Source organism: Drosophila persimilis, unplaced genomic scaffold (assembly GCF_003286085.1).
Source record: "Drosophila persimilis strain 14011-0111.01,24,50 unplaced genomic scaffold, DperRS2 tig00000002-arrow-pilon, whole genome shotgun sequence".
NCBI classification, from domain to species: domain Eukaryota; kingdom Metazoa; phylum Arthropoda; class Insecta; order Diptera; family Drosophilidae; genus Drosophila; species Drosophila persimilis.
The window spans coordinates 14,970,994-14,992,218 of record NW_020825289.1 but is presented as its reverse complement, the minus strand read 5'-3'; the positions used below and the strand labels follow the sequence as shown (position 1 = coordinate 14,992,218).

The window sequence follows — 21,225 nt, the reverse complement described above, 5'->3', positions numbered from 1 at the left end:
GCAGAGGTAGGTGCAAGTGTGCCCGGTGTCAAGCTGTCTAATGGCCCAAATGGCCAGCGATAAAACTGTCAAAGTATTGGGAGCACAGCCCAACCCCCTCCCACCAACACCACCACCACCACTCGGCGTATACGTAATACGCTGCATCCCTACTCCCTCGTGGGCATCCCTACATCCACATACAATAAATTGACGTACATTTAATGGTAATTACCTACAAAAGAACCATCTGCAATCAGAAATATTGGGAGCTTCATCCTCTCAGAGTCTTTGAAAATTCAGTTTTGTGGATTCTGCACGGTTTTCTTCGTGTGTAAAGGACATTTATACCCCGCAAAGAGGCTCTCCCATAACTGTTTACTACAACAATTCATTCCCTGGTGCTGTAATACTGTACATTGTGTCCTTCTTTATGACAATTAAAAGATTTGAACTTTTTTGTACACGTACTCGTATTCGTATTTCATTCTTTTGTGTGTCACATTGCTGCCAATTTCATCATTGTTTCATTGTTTGTTGGGGGCCCCAAGTCGATGACGAATCATTAGCCTCCTCCCCACGCTGATTGTTTAAGTATACGGCTATATATATACATATGTGTATATAGGAAGAGTGAACGGGGGGGTGGGACGGATTGACACGCGCATTTTGTTTTTGCGATTTGTTTTCCTACTGCTACTCGTAGATCGTTTTCCCCCCGCTTTAATTTTCTCAGCCAACTTGTGATTTATGCGATTCTGAGCTTTTGAGATGCGGCTAGTTCAACGACCCGCACAAAAATGATGATTGAATTATCGGCGAGTAATTAAACAAAAATACTCCTATCTACTGAATGTGGTATCTCCACCTGTCCACCTGTCCATCTGCACCCCTTTTTGGCCAACAGTTCAGTGTACTGTGGCATTGCATTTAGTTTTATTTGAATTTAAAAATATCAAAGCCATTCGAGGCATTTGTGCGTTGAATATCAGAGTGGCAGCAATTGAAATGCCCCTGCCACAGCGACGCTGCAGCAGCAGCACCAGCAGATGATTGCCAGATACGTAGATATGTGGATACAGATGCACAGATAGTCTGTATATTAGATACAGTATAGGTTGGTGTGCAGCAAATAGTTTTGGCATTTCAATTGCCTCGTCTCGCCTCGCCTCGCCTCGTACTCGTACGTGCCACATCTGCCCTGCCACAACCAAAACAAAACAATTTAAATGGCATACAGCTACAGCTGCCACAAAGATTCTTTTGAGGCCCAGTACTAATTATATCAACTATTTGCCATTAAATAACTAAAATATTTAATACTTTTCCGTAAGCCGTAAGCCGTAAGCCGTAATCAAATTGTCAGCTTTCCAGATTCATTTGCATCTTTACTGTACGAGTGCAAAAGAGAGATACTTTTGTATCTACAGCCAAAAGAAAAGGGGGGACAACTCTGTGCATCTGTGGTTTGATCTCAAGCAAATATTTAAGGAGGAGCAAAATGTATGTAATCAATAAAAGGTCTATTATTTAATGTGAAAGCTCGTATACATATGTCGAATGTCTGTTGACGTCGCGACGTTTCATTACGCTTTCTGATAAGCAAATAAAAGCATTCAACCACAAATGCCAAATGCCAGCCAACGCAATACACAAAACAAAGTATATAAAATGATTCAGCGTTAAAATGTGCAACATTTATTCTAGAATATTACACAATACTACAGTATATTCCTAGACCAGCCTGTTGCTAGGCCCATGACCCGCCTCCCCTGCATCTGATCGCCTTATCACTTGGGACCATAAACCAGAAATCATTAGATTAGAGTTTGGTCTTCAAAGCGGGAGAGAGAGAGGAGAGAGTTTAAGCCAGGCCAATCAATCTTTATTAGTCCACAATTAGGTTACCCCCAACACACACAAAACACTTTCAGTGGCATCTGCTTTCATCTGGCGCTAAGTGAATCACGTTTTGGGTTTCGCTCGCTCCTTGGACATGCTGCAAGGATTCCAGACAGCAAAGAACAGTGTCAGAGCCATAAACGAAAACAGTGTGCAGTTGGAATGTTGTACAATTAAAAGTTTCCTTGGCCGGAACGGCTTGCCGAACTTAATCCATTGAAAAGTCAAAGGAGACCGCATAAGAGACCCCCCCTTATTAATGGATGTGGCATTTCTTAGATTATATGTACATATATCCCAAAACGATGCACCCTTCCGACAGATACCCTTTATATAATTTAATAGTTACAGCTGCACTTGCAGTTGCAGTTACAGTTTTTTTTTGTTGGAAGTTCAGTCACCCCTCGCTTTGCGGCCATAGAAGTGACGACTGTAATTGCTGTTGTTGTTGTTGTTTTTCTGTAGCAGCCATTGGCAATTGTTGCTATTTGCTTAACTAATACATTGCACAAGCGACGTCAAGCGACGACAAACGACGGCTGAAAACGGCCCGTTTTGAATAAATCATACGACTCTGGTCGCCAGGTCGTATACTCAATGACAATTACATTTCGTTAAGGGAATTGAATGGAATGTGACGGGGGAGACGTGGGTGCGATATATACACACGTATGTACATATGTACATATGTATGTATGTTTGCAGATATCATTATTCAATGAAGCGAAAACTCCCAGAAAACTCAGACTCGGACCTCAAATTCCAGACAGAGACTGACCCCCACCCTGACCCTTTGCGGAGCGCCCCTGTTCTGACAAATGGAGATCCACACACATCTCAATCACTCCACTCGAACCTCAAGCAGAGTTCGAGTGATTTCCGATACACTCGCATAACCGAAATAACCGCTATAATGCGCCTGGCAACAGCGACAAATGGAAACAAACTACAACAGCAACAGCAAGAGCAACAATCGCAAGCAACAGTTGTTCGCTTGAAGAGTGCAGCGCATTGAAGGTATTAGTGTGTGAAGCAATAAGTGAGCGAGTGTTTCAATCGCTGACTGAGTGGGTGAGGAGTTTGAGTGTGTGCCGTCGGAATTGTAACCCTTGATATCATAATTGTTTCGTTCAACAACCCAACAGCACAAGCCAGACTCTTAACAAATTATTGAAAAATAAAATAAATCAAATAAAATTCATTTTTAATCCTGATTACAACTTTTAGTTGTGGAAGAGGAGATTCAACAGAATTTTACTGTTGGCTTGATAGCCACAAATAACTCGAAATTCTTGGGTATTCCTTCGAGTGCAAACAGTTTCTGGCATAAGGACGGAAAGAATCGAGTAGAATAATTACAATGCAAATGTTGTGAGCACAACGAAGAACGAAACAATAGAATGATGGCGTGCAGACACAAACAAAGTTAAGAAATGTTTCGAACAAAACGACATAAAACAAACAGCAGCGTGAGAGTGAGAGGGACAGATGCACGATACAGGGGGAGAGTGAGCGCAAAACGTGCCTAATTTAGATTTTCTTGCGGTAGGTCAGGTCATGTGCCAATTTCCTCAGCTCAGAATTGTGTGCTTCGTATGGTGTGCGCCAGAGACGGGACCACATTCGATGCAAGAACATTCTCCTTCTGGCCGACGACAGCCTTTTCCTTCTGGCTAAAAACTGATTATGCTTGCCTTCAGCCAGTCATTCCAATTGCATAACTGCAAATCAACAGACATTTTGATGGGACTGGGTCACAGGGTCCTGATCTAGTTTTTGGGAGTTTTAGCCAGATAAAAAAGGGTTCCCTCAAAGGTGGAATTTTTTGATTGCTGTTGCAGGTACTGGGCCTGGTCAAGGCATGAAAATTGGTGGTTTCATTCGAAGCTGGCACATTGCAATCCCATCACATTTCCTAGAATGGGGGTCGACACTGTGGAGATGCGTCTGGCTCACAAACATACAAACCAAAAATACACCCTCGATATTAAAAACCAACTTCGGGGGTTCTCATTTATAAACTGCATGCATACAAGTTGGGGCTCTGCGTTCGTTGCAAACATCTGGTGTAAATCATCATACTCTACTCTATAATAGGGTATCAAAATACCGAAGCTGGTTGGGTTTCTGGTGATGTTCATGTGCCGGGCCTGCCAAGAGGGCGCTGCATTGGAAGCCTATTGCTGTGTATCTGTCTGTGTCTGTAAATGGTGCCCCTGGCGAGAGTACCGAGGAATTATGTATGTGAGATACGGCTATCGATACGGCAGACCATTTGCAGTTTTTTTTTTCTTTTTTCGGAAAAACTAGTTTTCAGTAGAGGCGGAGACGAGTTTAATTTGAACTTAAATTTTCATCTTAGGAAACTTACCCATAGAGAGCGTCGGCAAAACAGCTCATTTGCTTCATTTGCTTGCCTTGCTGAGAGAGAGCGTGGATGGACAGGGAGAGCAGAGCGCAATTGAACCACGGTGCAGGGAAGCGAGTGTGGTGATCAGCTCTCTGGCGCTCTCAATGCAGGTTAATTGTTGCTGGTGCAGAGAAGTGCAGTTGAAGAGAGTGACGTGACCGCCGTTAGTTTGGTGCTTGTTGATTCTGCTTTATCGGGTCTGTCGGACGCGAGTCTCTTTTGCTTTGTCTCGCTTGCTTGCCTTTGGCTTCTCCGATAAAGCGACACACACACACGTCGATTTCGTTACGAGTTAAATGTGTATGTATGTACGTGAAGCGTATGTCTTTTTTCGGTGATAACAGACACACTCGAATACAGTTAGTTTCTGGGCGCGATGGGTGTGGTGTAGAGTAACAGTAACTAATTGCAGTAAAATACAACAGCCGCGAAACACAATACGAACGAGGGAAGAAACACTGTGGAATAAATAAATATAATGCGTTAATCAGAAATCTATACATACATACATATGTACACATATGTATATTTTGGAGATCTCGGAAACAGTTTCGAAATGGAAGCAACAAGAACTAGAAAACGGCGCAAAGTTGCGCGGGTGTGACTTGACATGCGTTCGTTTGGCCCAAGTTGTTTATATTATACATTTTGGAACATTTTTTGGATTTGACCATATTAATTATGTAAAAGCCGATTGCACTTGGCGCGAAAAAATAGAAATCAAGAGCAGGCTGCCACCGATAACAATAATAGTTTAAATTTAAATTTAAATTCAAGAAATGGCGCGTGTAGCAGGGAGAGGGCGCGGAGCACGGAGGAAGGCAGGGAGCATCACTTAATTTGTTTATGCGGTTCGTCGTCTATGGGGCTCACATGCTTTCCTCTGTGTTATTGTTGTTTCTCTTTCTGCTCTTTTTTTTATTCTCTTTTTGTGTTTTCGGTTTGGCTTGTTGTTGATTTCTGTAGTAATTTTCCATGCAATAACAATGATTCTCTGCTTTTTTCGGCATATTATCTTGAGCGCGCGCTCTTTTCTTGTTTCTTTTAAAATTTGAATAATTCTGGAACGAAGAACAACGCCAATTTCAGCACCGAGAGCTCACACACACTTAAACATAGAGTAGGGATAGTTTGGGGAAATTACCAGATTAACAAAACGAACAAATCAAACAAACTAAAAAAGGAAAAACTTCTGCCCGTTCTTCGGAACACTCTCTTGTAAACTAAGCGTAGTCTAGACTTGACTCTTCCAGAAAGAGGTGAAGAGAAGGTGCGGGCTGCTGCTGCTGTTGTTGCGTGCGAGCCTCGCTGTGTGCACTCGGGAGCAATGACAACCGTTACGCGGCAAGTCGAAAACAGAAATGGGGAAATCTCGCGATGGAAAGGCAAACAAACAAATACAGAGTGCACATTCGGCTTGTTCCGTCGGCTCGTTTCGTTTTCACTCGGCCAAAAGCTGAACCAACCAGCTATCTCTTAGTACCAGGGTATGACTAAACAAAGGTAAGGCCATCCATCTCGTTGTCTGAGCGACATAGGCACTAGATATGCCTGGAATTATGTCCCTCTGAGTAGGAAACTACCCGATATAGTTATTCCATGCGAAGCACGAAGAGCATGCCAACACACACACACACTCGTATGCAATAAGCTTCTTACGCGAGCAGGGCAGCGGGAAGATAGAGGAACTAGGTGGAAACGTTGGAGGGGAAGTGAGAGTGGAGCAGCAACAGGCAGGCAGACAGAGCTGTTAGTGTTGGAGCAACGAGTGTCAGAGGAGTGGGGAGGGGGCCAGGCCAATCAGCACATGAAAAATCGTACGCTTCGACCAGGACGTACTTTTGTAAGGTGACGCATAATTAGAAGCGCTCAAGCGAAAGCAGTTTTGTCAGAGGTAATATACATACATATGTATGTATATACGGAGTACACCTAAAATTAATTTGTGAACACTAGTTTAATAATCATCAAGAATGAGCCGTTCGATAAACACTTTTTCTATGCGCCACCTCATATAAATACACCTTGACTCCGACCAGCTGTTGCATGCGTTCTGTTGTACCCTACACTAAGCAGAGAGACTAGGTAGGCTGTCTGTTGACGCTCAGCAAGCACATGCAAATAAGCTTTTTGTCTGCGCTCATATGCTTCTCCTTTTTTATTAACAGTTGTGTTTCTATTTTTGTACGTTTTCTTTTCATACACATATGTGTGTGTATATATGAGTGACAACGACAACGCTTTATATGATTGAACTCTTAAACGGCCGAAGCTCCCTTGGCACCCGCCTGTCATCTGGTCCAACGAACACAAACAGAAAGGCTCATAAATGATGTGCGTGTGTGTGTGTGTGTGGGAGAGTGTTGTTTTCCGTTCAGGGCTGGAGCTATCATATGAAAAGAGGCGTCACAGTAAGGTGCAATCTTGACTATCAAAACAACTGATGCATAAGGTACAGCGCTCAAAAAAAGTCCATTCAGAGCTAACCAAACAATCTATTAAATGGAAACGGCAATGGCAAGTGAAGCACGTTAAAGTATCATCAGACGCTTCTTGCAATAAATGGTTATAAATCCGTCCCGTCATTGTTTCTAGAATAAATAGCTGCTAAATCGTGACACAATGAATTTAATCCCAAAGAAATGAATAAGCATAAGCACCATTTTGAGTGCAAAGTTCTGTTGGGAACTAGTATTGGGCGAAGCTGGGAGATTTGCATTTAACAGCTTGCTCTTATCAGTAGAGTAGACCAACCAGCATGATAACAGCACGGATATGTATGTACATACATACATATGTACATATGTTTCTATATAGATTATTATTGATTAATAAACAATTTTCTCACTTGTACCACGAATACTCGTAAATAGCTCTCAGTCTTAGGCTGCTTCGTTGCCTATACATACAGACATGGAACTGTGGAACCACTCACATACACAATGGCGACGCTACTGATAAGCAATGACCGATTTAGTTCTATAGTTCATAAAGTGATAACTAGCATTAGACACAATTGACCCACAAAGTGGAGACGACAAACATCAAATGATTGTGTCTGAAATATCTATGAATATTTCTTTGAATGGCAAATGGGGAAGCGGGGAAAGCTATTCCTTAACCAAAATTGCAATGCAACAAGTACATTCGTACTATATGAACATCTGTGAATCAATATTTAATAAAATAATACTCACTTAAACAGAATTTTTTATTTGAGTGGAAGGTTTCATTATTCCGATTGAATGGCCCTGAATCGCACTCAAATAAATGTCGAAAATTTTAGTAAAAATCCGTGCGATATAAAATTCTGTACGCAACAAGTTACAAAAATACATGCAACTTTTTTTAATGAATCCCCGTTTCAACGCGGGCGTGGGATACCTTTGAAATGTTATTACATGGCCATTTTTTGCATCCACAGTGGTTTTTTTACCCGTCGTTATTGCAGTCCTTGCAGTCCTGTTGACACTCTGAGCGAGGAGGCGGATTTTTCATCGCTTTTGAGAGGCGTACGAATGAAAACATGGTGCAGTGCACACAATTAATGTGCAGCAAGCAAAAGCATCAACAAACAATAAAGAAACCCTATCTTCGAGGACCGAAATTTTGGATACCCTGGCAGATTCCATTCAACAACTATGATATATCCGTTAAGTGTTCCACACGAATCTGTAACAGAAAAATCAATCAAGTCGGGTTGCTGTAGGCTTGGATGAGTAAGGACTTCATCAATATTCCTAGCCAGATACAGGATACAGGGTGATTATATGCTGAAATCGCAATACCCCCCGCAAGGGTACGAGAAAAGTTCTCTTGTAAAGAGAAGACTGAGACTGAATCAAACGCATACCATGTCCCGGTTGGCAATTAATTGCCCAGAAATCTACGGTGAAGGACAATCCATGCAAAGGATGACATGTGCCACATATCAGCGGAATGAAGAGGAATGGGAGAAGCTCCAACAGTTGTCCGTTTTTTTGTAAATGAGCAACATGTCCATATATGTAGATATGTATGCATGAGCAGACGCGCGAATTTGTCCGGTATCGGCCTGCGACCGTTTACCGGACCGTGTTTCAACATTTCCCCTTCGTCAATAGATCTCAATGATGCGTTAAACCACCAGAACCAATATCCATCCCATGTCCCTTTGGCTTAAGGGCAATTTTCGCGCTTTGTACAGGAAGGGGAGGACGTGGCCTCTGCTGGGACGGTTGTTTCCAGGTTTACACCACGCATCCATCCATCTATGAAACAAACGATGAGCATTAATCATTTATTTTCAGTTGCGCACATCCCACCCAAACACTTGCTCTCCTACTCACTGCCAACCCTATACACATCCCTGCCCCCGTCTGGCCTTGGGTCTCTTGCATGCACTGCCTGTAGTTCTGCATATCCCCATTCATTCACCAATTTCAAATGAAAGATAATTAGTTCATTTACTGTTTTTATGTCATGTTTTTGCATTTGCCCTAAAGATAAACTCCGTAAAACTCCCTTTCAATTCTCTTCATTAAATTATGGGTAGAGTATGACGAGAAAGGTAATTTCCAATACCCATAAGGCCGGATTATAGCAAGGAGTATCCGAATTGCGCTGGTCAGTAAATGGACTACAAAATTTTAATTAATTGTCTGCCGTTCGGGTTTTTTCTACACATTTCGACTGTGGCTTTTAAGTTATTAAATAATTTTATTTTTTTAAGTTTAGTTATTTACCCTAATTTTTTTTAAATCATTTTTTTTTGCTTGTGTGTTTTCAGCGGTAGGGCTTTTTTCACAAAACTTAAGTATCTTACATCTGGTTGTATTAAACTTTGCAATTGTGAAAAGCTAATAAATGCAGTTATAAATCGGATCTAAGCACTTTGTTGCTTAAGATTACTGTCTGGAAAGTATTAAGCTTTCAAATTCAAAATTCATTATTGTGGTGGTTTCCTTGCATATTTGTACATATACATATGTAATGGGCATTCAAGAATGCCATCAAATTTTAAAAATTCTCTCTTCATTAAATTCTTCTTGAAGGAATACATTTAGTTCCTTCACTGAGAGTTACCTGAGAACTCTAGCTTTTAATTCGCATTCATTGGTTTATAAAATATGCACGTGTAAAAAAGTACACAACCGGCACACAACGAGTCGAGCCGAACGCTAGAGCCGAAGAACCTGGGAGCGTACGCAGAAAGTTCGCTCGCAACACGTTCGTTGTATGAACGAATAGTGAATAGTCAGTGCTTGTGCTTTTGCAGCCCTGGTCTTGTGTGGATTTTTTTCATTTAATTTAGTTGATTTTCCGAATATTATCACATAAATGGCCCCACCGAAAGGCAACAACAACCGTCCGACTGGACGTCGCAAAAAGTCCAGCAACCTGTTGCAGACACTGCTGGACAAATACCTGAATATAGGCTTTCTCAAGTACCTGGTGCTCGAGCCGGCCGCCTTGCCCATAATTAGTGTTCTGATTGTTTTGGCGGAAGCAGCTATCAATGTGTTTGTGATTCGGCGCGTGCCATATACGGAGATCGATTGGGTGGCCTACATGCAGGAGTGCGAGGGCTTCCTGAACGGTACCACCAATTATGCCCTGCTGCGCGGTGAGTGCTCAAGGTTTTCTCGAGTTTATTTTTGGACACCAGCGGCGGCTGCCATGTGCCCCCATTCCAATGCTTCTATATCTAAAGTTTCTGCTCCATCCCTCTGGAACCAATGGGAAGTCCTTTGCTTGGACTGTGACTGTGAACATCGTTTATTCGTCTCTTCCACTTGGAATAGGTCCTGCTGCTCGTACCCCTAGTCTTAGACTTAAAACAAAACGTTATCTTAGGAGCAACATTAACATTGTTTTTGCTTAAATATTAACGTAAAACAATTGTGTTTCAGTTGAACATAGATTTGATCTTGTTTAAGAAGCCTCCCCCGCCTCCGCCTTCGCTTTGCCCTGATCCCCCACTGGGCTTGGACTCTTTTTGGTCCTGCTGTTCCTTGGTTTCGCTTGTGCTTTCTTTGCTGGTTCCTTTGGCTGCTCCGCCTCCAACAGCTCCGGATTGTTCACTCGCACCTGTGCTGCAATTATAGAAGAGCAAAAGACAGGGATTGACGTTTAAGTATCGTTCAGACTGTTAACCCACATATATTTGAACTACGAATTGAAGCTCCAATTACATTAGATGCTGCATTGGGCAATGAGATTGAGAATTGACTTGCGAAATTGCGTTTCTATCTGCTAGGGTGTATTTACGTTGCTTTCTTACTGCCATTTTTTGTCTGGGTGATGCCGTGGATCTTGCCTGGCGTGTCCAGCTCCAGCTCGGCGAAGGCCTCGATGAGTGCGCGCTGCTCCTTGCTCAGCTTCCGCGGCACATCAATTTTGATGTGTACATAGTGATCGCCATGGCCATGAGCGTTTACCCGCTTAAGGCCCTTGCCTCGCAACGTGTGCTTGTGGTGGGAGGAGGTGCCCGGTTCAATGTTAATCCACTGGTCCTCGTAGACGCCCTGGACGCGTACAGTGCCGCCCAGGACGGACTGTGACACCGAGATGGCCACGTCTGTGTGTACGTCGGCCCCGTCACGGCGGAAGTAGTCGCTCCGTTCCACTCGGAAGGTCACAAACAGTTCCTTGCTGCCCACCTGCATGCGCACCGTTTGTCCGTTCTCGATGCCCGCCGGCACCGGTACAGTCACCTTGCGGCGCTGCACAGTCTTTCCCTTGCCCTCGCACTCGCTGCACGGATACTTGATGTACTGGCGCGTGCCCTGGCAGTAGCGGCACGTGGAACGCATGACGAAGGGTCCCGTCGAGATGGTCTCGAAGCCTGTGCCGTTACAGTACTGGCAGCGGCCCGGCTTTGTGCCCGGCTCGCACTTGGAGCCGGCGCACTTGGGGCACTCGTCCACCACATTGACATTCACATCCTTATTGACGCCGCGAGCTGCCTGGGCGAAGGTCAAGTCCATGACCATCTCCTGAGCCTGGCCGAAACCGAACTTGGAGTCGGCGAAGTCGTCGAAACTGTTGGTGCGGAAGTTTCCCTCGCCGAAAATCTTGCGGAACAGCTCCTCGGGATCGATGGTCGAGCGGAACTGCCAGCTCTGTGAGAAGCCCTCGGGTCCGAAGGGTCCTGCCCCGCCGCCGCCGCCACCGAATCCGCCACCCTGACGACTCATGTTCTCCGCCGTCTGGCCGTAGGTGTCGTACTCACGCCGCTTCTGATCATCGCTGAGCACCTCGTAGGCCTCGGAGACCTCCTGGAATTTGCGACCGGCATCCGGGTCCTCCTTGTTGGTGTCCGGATGGTACTTCTTGGCCAGCTGATAGTAGGCCTTCTTGATATCCTTCCCATTGGCGTTCTTGGCCACCCCCAGTGTCGTGTAGTAGTCTTTGGCCAGCATGCGGCTGGAGGTGTGAAAACTGCGGACTGTGTGCCGTCCATCATCGCGTGTCCTAAGCCCCAGCAATGACAATTTGGACGCGGACGCATGCGATATACTCGGCGCTGCCGTGGGGCCCCAGGGCGAGAAGCTGGAGCTGTGTTTCAGAGTTGTCCGTAGGTGCTGTTGGTACCGGCGGCAGCAGCGGATCGCCGGCAGTTGGCCGCGGAGTACGAACAAATTTTGACACGAAATCATATTTACATTAAAAGTTGTAGTTCTCAGCTAAAAACATGCCGTAATAACCTCCATGCTTCTCGAATAAAAATTTTCCTTCTCTTTCTGACACTGACATCTGACATTTTGACAGTCGCCCGACGACGTTGCTCTTCTTTGAATTTGCCATTCACAGTGCGCGCCGAAAATACAGCTGCTTCGAAACAGAATTCGAACTGTAACGGAACGGAACAAGACAAGAACAGACAAGGGAAATGTTAATTAAACTATTTCTTTTGTCTACATTGCAGGTGATACTGGGCCCCTAGTGTATCCGGCGGCTTTTGTGTACATTTACTCGGCCCTCTACTACATAACGTCGCATGGCGCTAATGTGCGGGTGGCGCAGTACATCTTTGCCGGGATTTACCTGCTGCAGATGTGCCTGGTGCTGCGCCTGTACGCGAAGAGTCGCAAGGTGCCGCCGTACGTGCTGGTCCTGAGCGCCTTTACCTCGTACCGCATTCACTCGATCTATGTGCTGCGTTTGTTCAACGATCCCGTGGCCATCCTCCTGCTCTATGCGGCACTCAATCTCTTCGTGGATCGGCGCTGGACCTGGGGCAGCATTCTCTTCAGCCTGGCCGTGGGCGTCAAGATGAATATTCTGCTGTTTGCACCGGCCCTGCTGCTCTTCTACTTGGCCAATCTGGGACCGCTGAAGACCTTCCTGCAGCTTGCAATTTGTGGTTCGGTCCAGCTTCTGCTGGGCGCCCCCTTTCTGCTCTCCCATCCGGTGGAGTATCTGCGTGGCAGCTTCGACCTGGGCCGCATCTTCGAGCACAAGTGGACGGTGAACTATAGGTTCTTGAGTAGGGAGTTCTTTGAGCACCGTACGTTCCACCTATCTCTGTTGGGCCTGCATTTGGTGCTCCTGCTAGTGTTTGCCAAGCCCACGTGGACCTTCTTCCAGAGCTATGTTCGCCTGCGCAGTGTCCAGGACCAACTGCAGCCGCAAATTGCCAAGAAGAATAGCGAAGTCCAAGCCCAGAGGAAGAGCAAGAAGGAAGCGAAAAAGGAAAAGGACACGGAGAAGCTAAGCGCCGAACAGCAATCCTTTCTGAATGCCTTCGAAAAGACACTACAAAAGTCATCGGGCGGCAAGGCAGCGGCTCCTCCAGCACCCGCTCCCGCTCGGGCGGAGGCCGAGCGCTATGGCATCCACTTTGAACGGTGCACGCAACTGGCCCTGCTGCCCTTTTTCCTGTGCAACTTCATCGGCGTGGCCTGCTCCCGCTCGCTGCACTATCAGTTCTACGTTTGGTATTTTCACTCGCTTCCATATCTGGTCTGGTCCACGTCCTATACCCTGGGCGTGCGCTATCTCATTCTGGGCATCATCGAGTACTGCTGGAACAGCTATCCCAGCACTTATCTGTCCAGCTCGGCCCTGCATCTCTGTCACCTCGTATTGCTTTTCGGTGTGGCCCGTCAGATCTTCCAGACCATGCGGCTGAATGCGGCGGCCAAGCAGAAGCAACAACAGCAGAAGAAAGTGCAATAACTAGTCATACAGTAGTGATCCACACTGTACTTGTAACCAAATGTAATGAAGCTTAAACTATTTATGGATGTACTTTTATTTAGTCTTTTGTAGTGGCGCTGTACAAAGTGCCGGGGGAATTGGTTACCAACTCGCCCAACGAAAATAAGATTCAAGCTAGGATCTACATAAAATAGCTTACAACAATGTCCGCTTAAAACTAAGGGTACAATAATACGACGAGGGGATACGATTCTCCCCATTTGTTAGGCGACATTTTAATCGCTTCCCACCGCTGTCGTGGGCGTTCGCAGTGTCAGCGGCGTGACCGATGGAGGTGGCGACATCTCGCTTGGCCCCGACGCTGTCGCCGTCTCGTCGGGTGCCACGCTGCTGCTGCGCTGAACGCTGAAGAAGCGGAGCAGTGTTGTCTCACTGTTCCGGCGACTGGAGGTGGGTGTGCGTGGCTGTGGTTGTGGTATGGATCCGCTTGAGCCGCCCGCACCACCTCCAGCATCAGTGTGCGAGATGCGCCGCCGGGGAGTGGCCTTTAAGCGGGGACTGCACTCCGACTGACGGAGGCACTGGAGACGCGGCGAGGCCAAAACATCCACAGAGTTGGCCTGCTGCTGCTCCTCGTTGATCTTGTCGCTGAGCGAGACGTGCGCCCTGCCGTTCATCAGCTTCTGCTTGCGTATGTTCGTCAGCCAGTCGACCTTTTCCTTGGCCTTGCGCTTGGGCGACATTATGGCCAGATGCGGTGCCTCCCCGTCCAGCACGTAGTTGGGCAGGTTCGATGTGGGCGAGTAGATCACAGAGGAGAGGGGCTGCTGGCCAGCTCCCTCGGAGGCAGCCGCTGCCGCCGCCGCTGCTGCAGCTGCAGCTGCGGATGTGGTGGGTGGTGAGGCGTATATGTGGTTGACATTCTCGCTGAGCGGCGAGTGGGCCGGCGAGGAGTTGAGGCTTAGCAGCTTGGTCCCCGGGGAAATATCATCGGCGGCTGCGTTCTCCTTTTGCTTTTTGCTGGGTGATGCTTCTTCCTCGCCAATCGGCGGCAGCTGAATATGCCTGCAAGTGGGCTCTTGGCTAGAGGGCCCAAAGAGTCGCCTTCCGCGGGATTCCAGGGGCTTGGTTCGTTTCTGCGGTTGCTCGGCATCTACCTCGCTGCTGGCCACGCCCAGCATGTCCAGAAATGAACGCTTCATGGCCACCTTTTCGATGGAGCCGGGCGTGCGTTCGTTCTGGTCCATCAGGCGCTTCAGCGAGCGTGGCGTAGACTCCAGATCCCTCAGGTTGTACTTGTGGTTGCCGGTGGCCGGAGCCGTGGACTTTTTGCTGAATTGGCGCACATAGCTTGCATGGCCGCGATACTTGTCCGCCCTCTCGGCCTCGCTAAGACCCTCCAGGTCGGGTCCCATGCGCCAGATCTTATGCCGCGCATCGTCGCTGCAGGTGACAATGGGACAGTCGTGGGAAGAGCCCCAGGCGACGCAGGTCACCTCGACCGTGTGGCCCGACAGAGCCACCAGCGGCTCCTCTGCATGTTCTAGGTTCCAGATGTACGCCCGCTCGTCACTGCTGCCGCTCAACAGGTACTTTCCATCCGGACTTAGGCAGGACTTGATGTAGAAGGTGGAATTCAGCAGACCCTTGTAGCAGGCCAGCGGCTTGGGGGAGTACGATACCAGATTGTAGCAGTAGATCGTGTTGTCCATGCAGTTGGCAAAGAGCCGCGTCCCTGCCGCATCCACAATGAGATTGGTAAATCCCCGGAAGGTGGAGTGTCCGGCATACGGCAGCTTGTGCCTGGGCAGCGGCTCCTTCCTGTAGGCCGTATAGTTGCGTCGCAGATCCCATACCTTGATCACACCGTCGCCAGCGCCACAGGATATCAGGGTGTTGTCGTCCTGGAAGGCCAATCCCGTGATGCTGCTCGAGGTGGCGCTGGACGACATCTTGGGCGTGCGTGAGCGCTGCTTTCGCTGCGAGACGGGCGTGCCCGGTCCCCCCGTGTGCCCGCTGTAGATGCAGTTGTCCACGCGAGAGGTCAAATCCATGTTGAGATTGGCCCGTATGTCCCAGATGAGAATGGCTCCGTCTCGCCCGCCAGTGGCAAACACGGCTGGGTCTGTTCGCTTGAAGGCGGCCGACTTAACGGATCGTGTGTGGCCAATATACGAGTTGAGTCCCCTAATGCCCGAGCCAGCCACCTCCCAGAGCCGTGCTGTGTGGTCCCCCGAGGCGGAAACGAACCGCATCTGCCCCGGGGCCCACTCCAGGTCGAAGACTGCATTGTAATGGCACTGTGGCCCCGGCAGGGACTGCTCCTCCGGCTCGTGGTTGCGCTGTGTGGTGTCCTGCAGTGTGATCTTGCCATCCTCATTGGCTATGGCCAGAATGTGCCTATAGCCGTTGCAATTGGCAAACTTGGCCGAAAATATGGGCGGCTCTGGGTTGAAGTCCGGGCAGTAGTTGGCCGGAGCGATTCCCCGCCAGCTGTCCTCTTTGGCCACGCACAGACGACGCAGGGCGAAATCGTAGGTCCGCTCGTTGGCTGCAATGAGAGTGAAAAAGCCAGAAATTAGTGCAGCTCTCAGATTGTCTCCATCGTGGTCTGCGTCTTTGTCTATGTTGCAGTCTAGTTTTTCAATACGTTTTCGCTTGCGCTGCAATTTCGGCTAGAGACCCGGAGATCTGGAGAACCCTTCCCTGGATGAGACAGCGACGGATCACAGACTGATCCCAGGCTTAGCTTATTGCCACTAGAGTGCCACAGACTGATCCCAGGCTTAGCTTATTGCCACTAGAGTGCCAATTGCCATTTCATTTCAATGTAACTTGTCGAATTAATCACATATTTACATAGAAAATTCGACCGCCAAAAGTGAAATTCTCCCGCCATTCGAAATACTCACAGAACCCGTGCTCCCTGCTGCGCAATTTGTTGTCTATGTTCATTTTGACACCAGCTATACGAATAGAGCTCCTTTGGATCGAATTACACTAGTCTAATTGCTATTTTATTCAAAATAAAACAATAGAAAACGATGCTAGCATATTTTCAACGACGCAGCTGGACCGTAGAGATGGAAATGGGGCGGCGCGAAGGTTATCGATGCAGGTGCTATCGAGAACAGTTAACCCATTGTCGACCCCGAAAATTATAAATCTTTAAAAATCAAAGCGTATTTGAGATGTATGCTTCATCGTGGGATTTTTTATGCAAAGATGAAAGATAAGATGGACCTACAAGAGTTATTATTATTATTTGTGTTATATTCCCCGACTTAAATCGAGTTGGTATCTTGTTGAAATAAAGGGGGCCTAAGTGGGTTAAGTTCTTTTGTTATCGGTATATTTCCTGTATGTTTGGAAGATAAGACGGTATATTTCGGTATTTTTCTGAGGGTCAGACGGTATTTTCAGTCCGCGGTCACACACACTGTTGCGCTCATTCATATTTTGTTTTGTTGCTCGCTGCTGATTTTTTTTTAAACAATTGGAACTACGCATAAACTCAGCCAAGAATCGTTCTATTTATTATTTATGTAAATGCTGTTTTTATTCGGAATTTTTGTATGTAACGCAGCAGTAGATTAGCAGGAACCACTTCATACAAAAGGAACTCAAACGGAATTTCAAGGATACTCGGCCACAGGACTGCAGCAACAAAAACACAGGTGAGCCTTGCCTGAGCGCCAAACTCGACCTTCTTTCCCTCCCCACCACCCGGCCTGGACGAGTGTGGGTGGACGAGCCTGTTGCAATCAATAATACTCGGAACAGCACAAATCCACAATCGTCCATACACCCAACACCAGCAACAACAACAACAATAATGATATCAAACACGCAAATGCATGAACACGACAGCGTCGGAAACGACGATAAGTTGGCCCAGAAATTCCGCTCGCTAAGACTTTTTGTGGACGCTTCAGTGATTGTGGGTTGAATGCAAAACGAAAGAAAATGCCTCTAGACTCGAGGAGTAGCGCACTTCCGCGTTGGTCATTTGGCGGCTCATTGCCCATTTGTCCTTCGGTTCCACCACCACAAACTCTCTCTGCTCTGTCTCTCCCCATGTCCGTTTTTCGGACCGTATTATTGCATTTCGCGTGACCTTAACCATTTGGAGCGGTCCGTGTCATGGTACGGTTTGCTAGTTAGAAATAGATTCAGAACTAGAACTGGAAAGAAGCGAAGATAGAATTCACTTAGTTAAATGAAAGACTAGAGGTGGACAAGAACGACGACCAATGGCGTTAATAAGTGTCCGGGAATTGGAGGAACGGAAGCGGTTTATCTATTCGCACGTTATGACCCCAGTTGACCCTACAATTTCCCCAGAGGAGTCCCCCCAACCCTGGTCTTGAATAACGGTTGAGGTGCGGCAAGGCAAGGCTCCTTTTTTGGACAGTTGGGAAAACTTGCCGCACGAGCCATTTGCGGCATAGACACGTACAAATAGCGCGTGCCGCGTCGCAGCGAACCCGTTAGAACAGCCTTATGAATAACCCAAGTGGATTGTGGTTTGCGCTGACTGGTCGACACATGCCTATGGAGTCATACACACAGCCACGGGCCTACCATTATTCTTTCTTTGATTGAAACACAAAGACAGAAAGAAAATAAACCGCAGCGCAGTTGAAGAAGCAGTAGGTTTCTTTATCAAAAGATACGACGACTATTAACATTGCCTAATCGTACATGTGCCCACCCATATGTCTCTGTCTCTGTTTCTGTGCTTTCCTTATCAATTATCATGCTTGCAACTGGATCGACGTGTGTGTAGCCCAACATGTCGGTGGCAGGTCTACGACAGTCCCTGCTCCTATGGAGCGTAGACTACTGGAACTTGGAAGGTAAAAGTGTGGATTCGAATTGGTATTGTGCATATCTTTTCTCTCCATTGGTTTTCAGTTGTTCGTTCAGTTGTTTTGCGTTATTTCTGTTGTTCAACAATACAGATGCAGTGCGCGATTCGCGATGAATATGCAACAATAATAATAATATCTCTCATACTCCCATTAGTCATGGCTGACAATGTGTTCAAGTCGCAAGATATCGGGCTACGCGCTCAAAAGAAAATCCTCTCACGCATGGCAACGAAAAATATTGCAAAGACATTCATCGATGGGACAACGGCCTCGCTGCTGGATAACCTGTACAGGCTGTGCAAGATGCATACCGGCAACAAGGCCAAGGCGGAGAAGCTGATCAAGAATATCATCAAAATAGTCATCAAGATTGGAGTTCTGCATCGGAATAACCAGTTCAGCGACGAGGAGCTGCAAAGAGCCGAGAACTTTAAACGCAAGTTTCAGGTAATCTACAATAATAAAACATTCTGCTTGACGGCTTCGTTCATTTCTTATCGATTTCCCTTGCAGAACACCCAACTGTCCATCATATCATTCTACGAGGTAGACTACACCTTCGACCTGGCCTATCTGCAAAAGTCGATAGCGGAATCGCAGGTGGCACTCAAGTCGATTGTGCAACCGCATCTGACGGACAAGTCATTAGGTCGCATCGATGAGGTGTTTGATTTCTTTGGCGATGCCGTGCTTTTGGAGACGGCCTTCAAGCCGGACTCGCCCTACCGCGAGGTTATGGGCAAGATTGTGGCCGACATCAACTCCGCCATGGAGACGGGCGACATCTGAGGGCTCTTATTGCATGCACTGAAATGCGACTTGTCGAAAGAAACCAAAACAACACAAAACAGCATGAGACACTAAGAGCTATCTGCAAATTGGAAATGCTTGGCTTGTAAGCTCCACCCACCAACACCAACACCAAAACACAAAACACACAAAACTGAGGATAGTACAGACAGAAAAGACATATGTTTAGGCCAGAGTTTAGTTTAATTTTGGATAGTGATATATCATTGACAGCAACAAATATCAAAAGTGAACAAAACGTCCGTATTGTATTGATTTATTTAACGACAATGTTAACATTTTGTAACGATTAAGAACTACTACTATATGCATTTTGCCAAAGGAATTAACCAAACGGAAATTGTAAACTCTAGCAAAATGCTTGTATCTGTATCTGTGTGTTTGTATGAATGTATCTTTGTACCTTAAAGCTTGTAAGTCGTGTCTATGTAAATGTGGAAAATTTCTGCATAAAAGCAATTATTTATGGTATATATTTAGAAATGTGTATCAGTATGTGAAGGATACTCCGTTTTGTTACTCTTAATACTCGCTGTGTCCACTCTTCTATCAGTCTTACAGTACTTAATTAATTAATCGTTGTTGATCTCCACCAACAAGCGTTGCTTTCCCTTCAGAGACCAGCACCACACAGAACACAGAAATCACATATTTTACTTGTTGTGAATGCTAGTCTATATTTAGTTCTTAATGCTAAGCTGACACTAGAACCTGCTTATCCCTCTTCACCACACCTGTCTGCGAGCCATTTGTTACGCATCGATTTGTATTTTGTATCTTATGTATGTATTCCAAGCCCCCGTCCCAGAGCCAAAGGCATGGGTCGGTCACTCACCCTAAAGCATTATTTATGATATTCCACTTCGGTTGTTCACACAATGATATTCTATGTATCCATACCCAAGGCATATCGAAACGTCGGACAATAAGTTGATTGATTTTTGTATGACTTTGTCCAGAATATTGTTAGTTACAAACCAATGTTCGATATTAGGTACATTTTGAGAGAGCACAATTTTAGTCGTTTAGATTTTAAATATTTATTGTTTTACCAACAGAATTATGTTGAGTATGAAAATAAAAGCAACAAATACCAAAAAGTTAACTATATTTCATTCTTAAATCATACACTTTCCCTACTCCTCTGCTCACTCTGCACGTTTTTGACTTAACACATCCTCATCCCCCAGTTGTTTCTGCTGCCGGAACAGTTCAATGAGCTTCTCGGTGGCAGTTTGTGGAGCATCCAAGGGCTTAGATGCCTCAACGCTGGGATATTCCTGACCATGAGCTTCGGGGGAGCGTAGCAGAAAAGGCGTCCAGGGCCCCTGGATGGATGGTACATCGGTGTGCCACATTTTCCGCAGACGCAGCGAACTGGAGCTGCCGTTTTGTGTCCTTAACAGATCGACCCACTTGGTTATTTCCTCCTGGGTGCTGTTGCGGCAGCTCAGCCACTCGCGATCACCGTTCACTGCGAGAAATTAGTATTATCCAATAGTAAAGACAAACTAGCCCTCTACTTACAATACTCGCCAACCAGAACCGGTGTGCGGTGGCGACGCGGCTTCACGTAGACCACAATTCCGGGGTTCTCCTTTGCAAAGTCCACCAGGTGGTTCTCGATGAAATCCCTACGGATTGGATTGCACATGGTTGGATGGCATTTTCATTTAACTTTAACACAATTCTTACCGCATGCCTTTGCTGGAGCCATTGTTCTTGCAGAATTTTAGCGTGATTCGCTGCAGTTGGCACACATAGCGTCCCAAACCATTCTGCAGGGGGGCCCGTGGGAAGCCAGACTTTAAAAACAAATGACTGTTGGACATTATTCAAACACGCTTTGGTCAGAATTTATTTCAATTTTCGTATCCAAAATCGACGTAACCGGCCAGCTGTTTGTGCTGTAGACAGTGATGCCAATCTAGCTCTAAACATATGTAGAGAGAATTAGTTAGATTAAACCACCTAGCAACCTTATGTCATACATTCCTATATATATATATAGAATAATAATTATATTACTTTATTGTGCTATTTTTTGAATTTGCAAAAGTTTGAGTTCCTCTGTTTTTGTATATTTCTACTATATTTTGGCTTGAT

At 46.3% G+C, this 21,225-nt stretch overlaps 5 protein-coding genes across 7 annotated transcripts; 2 read left to right on the top strand and 3 right to left on the bottom strand.

Moving 5' to 3' along the window:
* The first annotated feature begins 9,601 nt into the window (after positions 1-9,601).
* Positions 9,602-13,515, top strand: LOC6593024 (lethal(2)neighbour of tid protein 2). The gene is made up of 2 exons (XM_002018181.2): positions 9,602-9,896; positions 12,201-13,515. Exons 1-2 carry the CDS (start codon positions 9,611-9,613, stop codon positions 13,451-13,453), a joined length of 1,539 nt encoding a protein of 512 aa, XP_002018217.1. The 5' UTR covers positions 9,602-9,610; the 3' UTR covers positions 13,454-13,515.
* On the bottom strand, positions 10,025-11,966 carry LOC6593025 (protein tumorous imaginal discs, mitochondrial). Of its 2 annotated transcripts, none has more exons than XM_002018182.2 (2): positions 10,541-11,966; positions 10,025-10,365 (listed from the first exon to the last, which is right to left on the bottom strand). In XM_002018182.2, exons 1-2 carry the CDS (start codon positions 11,929-11,931, stop codon positions 10,179-10,181), a joined length of 1,578 nt encoding a protein of 525 aa, XP_002018218.1. In that variant the 5' UTR covers positions 11,932-11,966; the 3' UTR covers positions 10,025-10,178. The 2 variants fall into 2 exon arrangements, with proteins under 2 accessions (XP_002018218.1, XP_026842563.1); XM_026986762.1 differs by having other exon boundaries at positions 10,554-11,966.
* Positions 13,512-16,432, bottom strand: LOC6593026 (protein lethal(2)denticleless). Its single transcript, XM_002018183.2, has 2 exons — positions 16,348-16,432; positions 13,512-15,986 (listed from the first exon to the last, which is right to left on the bottom strand). The coding sequence occupies exons 1-2, from the start codon at positions 16,388-16,390 to the stop codon at positions 13,711-13,713; spliced, it is 2,319 nt and encodes a 772-aa protein (XP_002018219.1). The 5' UTR covers positions 16,391-16,432; the 3' UTR covers positions 13,512-13,710.
* Positions 16,433-16,985: 553 nt separating this feature from the next.
* On the top strand, positions 16,986-20,224 carry LOC6593027 (tumor necrosis factor alpha-induced protein 8-like protein). 2 transcript variants are annotated; one of them, XM_002018184.2, is made up of 4 exons: positions 16,986-17,112; positions 18,225-18,294; positions 18,464-18,756; positions 18,823-20,224. In XM_002018184.2, the coding sequence occupies exons 2-4, from the start codon at positions 18,231-18,233 to the stop codon at positions 19,096-19,098; spliced, it is 633 nt and encodes a 210-aa protein (XP_002018220.1). In that variant the 5' UTR covers positions 16,986-17,112; positions 18,225-18,230; the 3' UTR covers positions 19,099-20,224. The 2 variants fall into 2 exon arrangements, with proteins under 2 accessions (XP_002018220.1, XP_026842565.1); XM_026986764.1 differs by lacking the exon at positions 18,225-18,294 and having other exon boundaries at positions 16,987-17,112.
* Positions 20,144-20,984, bottom strand: LOC6593028 (39S ribosomal protein L43, mitochondrial). The gene is made up of 3 exons (XM_002018185.2): positions 20,815-20,984; positions 20,647-20,753; positions 20,144-20,593 (listed from the first exon to the last, which is right to left on the bottom strand). Exons 1-3 carry the CDS (start codon positions 20,949-20,951, stop codon positions 20,268-20,270), a joined length of 570 nt encoding a protein of 189 aa, XP_002018221.1. The 5' UTR covers positions 20,952-20,984; the 3' UTR covers positions 20,144-20,267.
* Between the last annotated feature and the right edge of the window lie 241 nt (positions 20,985-21,225).

Bases quoted from the DNA above. Each gene is read 5' to 3' on its own strand.
- LOC6593024 (XM_002018181.2), top strand. From the start codon at position 9,611: ATGGCCCCACCGAAAGGCAACAACAACCGTCCGACTGGACGTCGCAAA. The intron at 9,897-12,200 runs GTGAGTGCTCAA...TCTACATTGCAG, and splicing joins CAATTATGCCCTGCTGCGCG to GTGATACTGGGCCCCTAGTG.
- LOC6593025 (XM_002018182.2), bottom strand. From the start codon at position 11,931: ATGATTTCGTGTCAAAATTTGTTCGTACTCCGCGGCCAACTGCCGGCG. The intron at 10,366-10,540 runs GTAAATACACCC...CTATAATTGCAG, and splicing joins AATGGCAGTAAGAAAGCAAC to CACAGGTGCGAGTGAACAAT.
- LOC6593026 (XM_002018183.2), bottom strand. From the start codon at position 16,390: ATGAACATAGACAACAAATTGCGCAGCAGGGAGCACGGGTTCT. The intron at 15,987-16,347 runs GTGAGTATTTCG...CTCTCATTGCAG, and splicing joins CAGCAGGGAGCACGGGTTCT to CCAACGAGCGGACCTACGAT.
- LOC6593027 (XM_002018184.2), top strand. From the start codon at position 18,231: ATGTCGGTGGCAGGTCTACGACAGTCCCTGCTCCTATGGAGCGTAGAC. The intron at 18,295-18,463 runs GTAAAAGTGTGG...TACTCCCATTAG, and splicing joins AGACTACTGGAACTTGGAAG to TCATGGCTGACAATGTGTTC. The intron at 18,757-18,822 runs GTAATCTACAAT...TTTCCCTTGCAG, and splicing joins ACTTTAAACGCAAGTTTCAG to AACACCCAACTGTCCATCAT.
- LOC6593028 (XM_002018185.2), bottom strand. From the start codon at position 20,951: ATGTCCAACAGTCATTTGTTTTTAAAGTCTGGCTTCCCACGGGCCCCC. The intron at 20,754-20,814 runs GTAAGAATTGTG...TCCAATCCGTAG, and splicing joins GGCTCCAGCAAAGGCATGCG to GGATTTCATCGAGAACCACC. The intron at 20,594-20,646 runs GTAAGTAGAGGG...AATTTCTCGCAG, and splicing joins GGTTCTGGTTGGCGAGTATT to TGAACGGTGATCGCGAGTGG.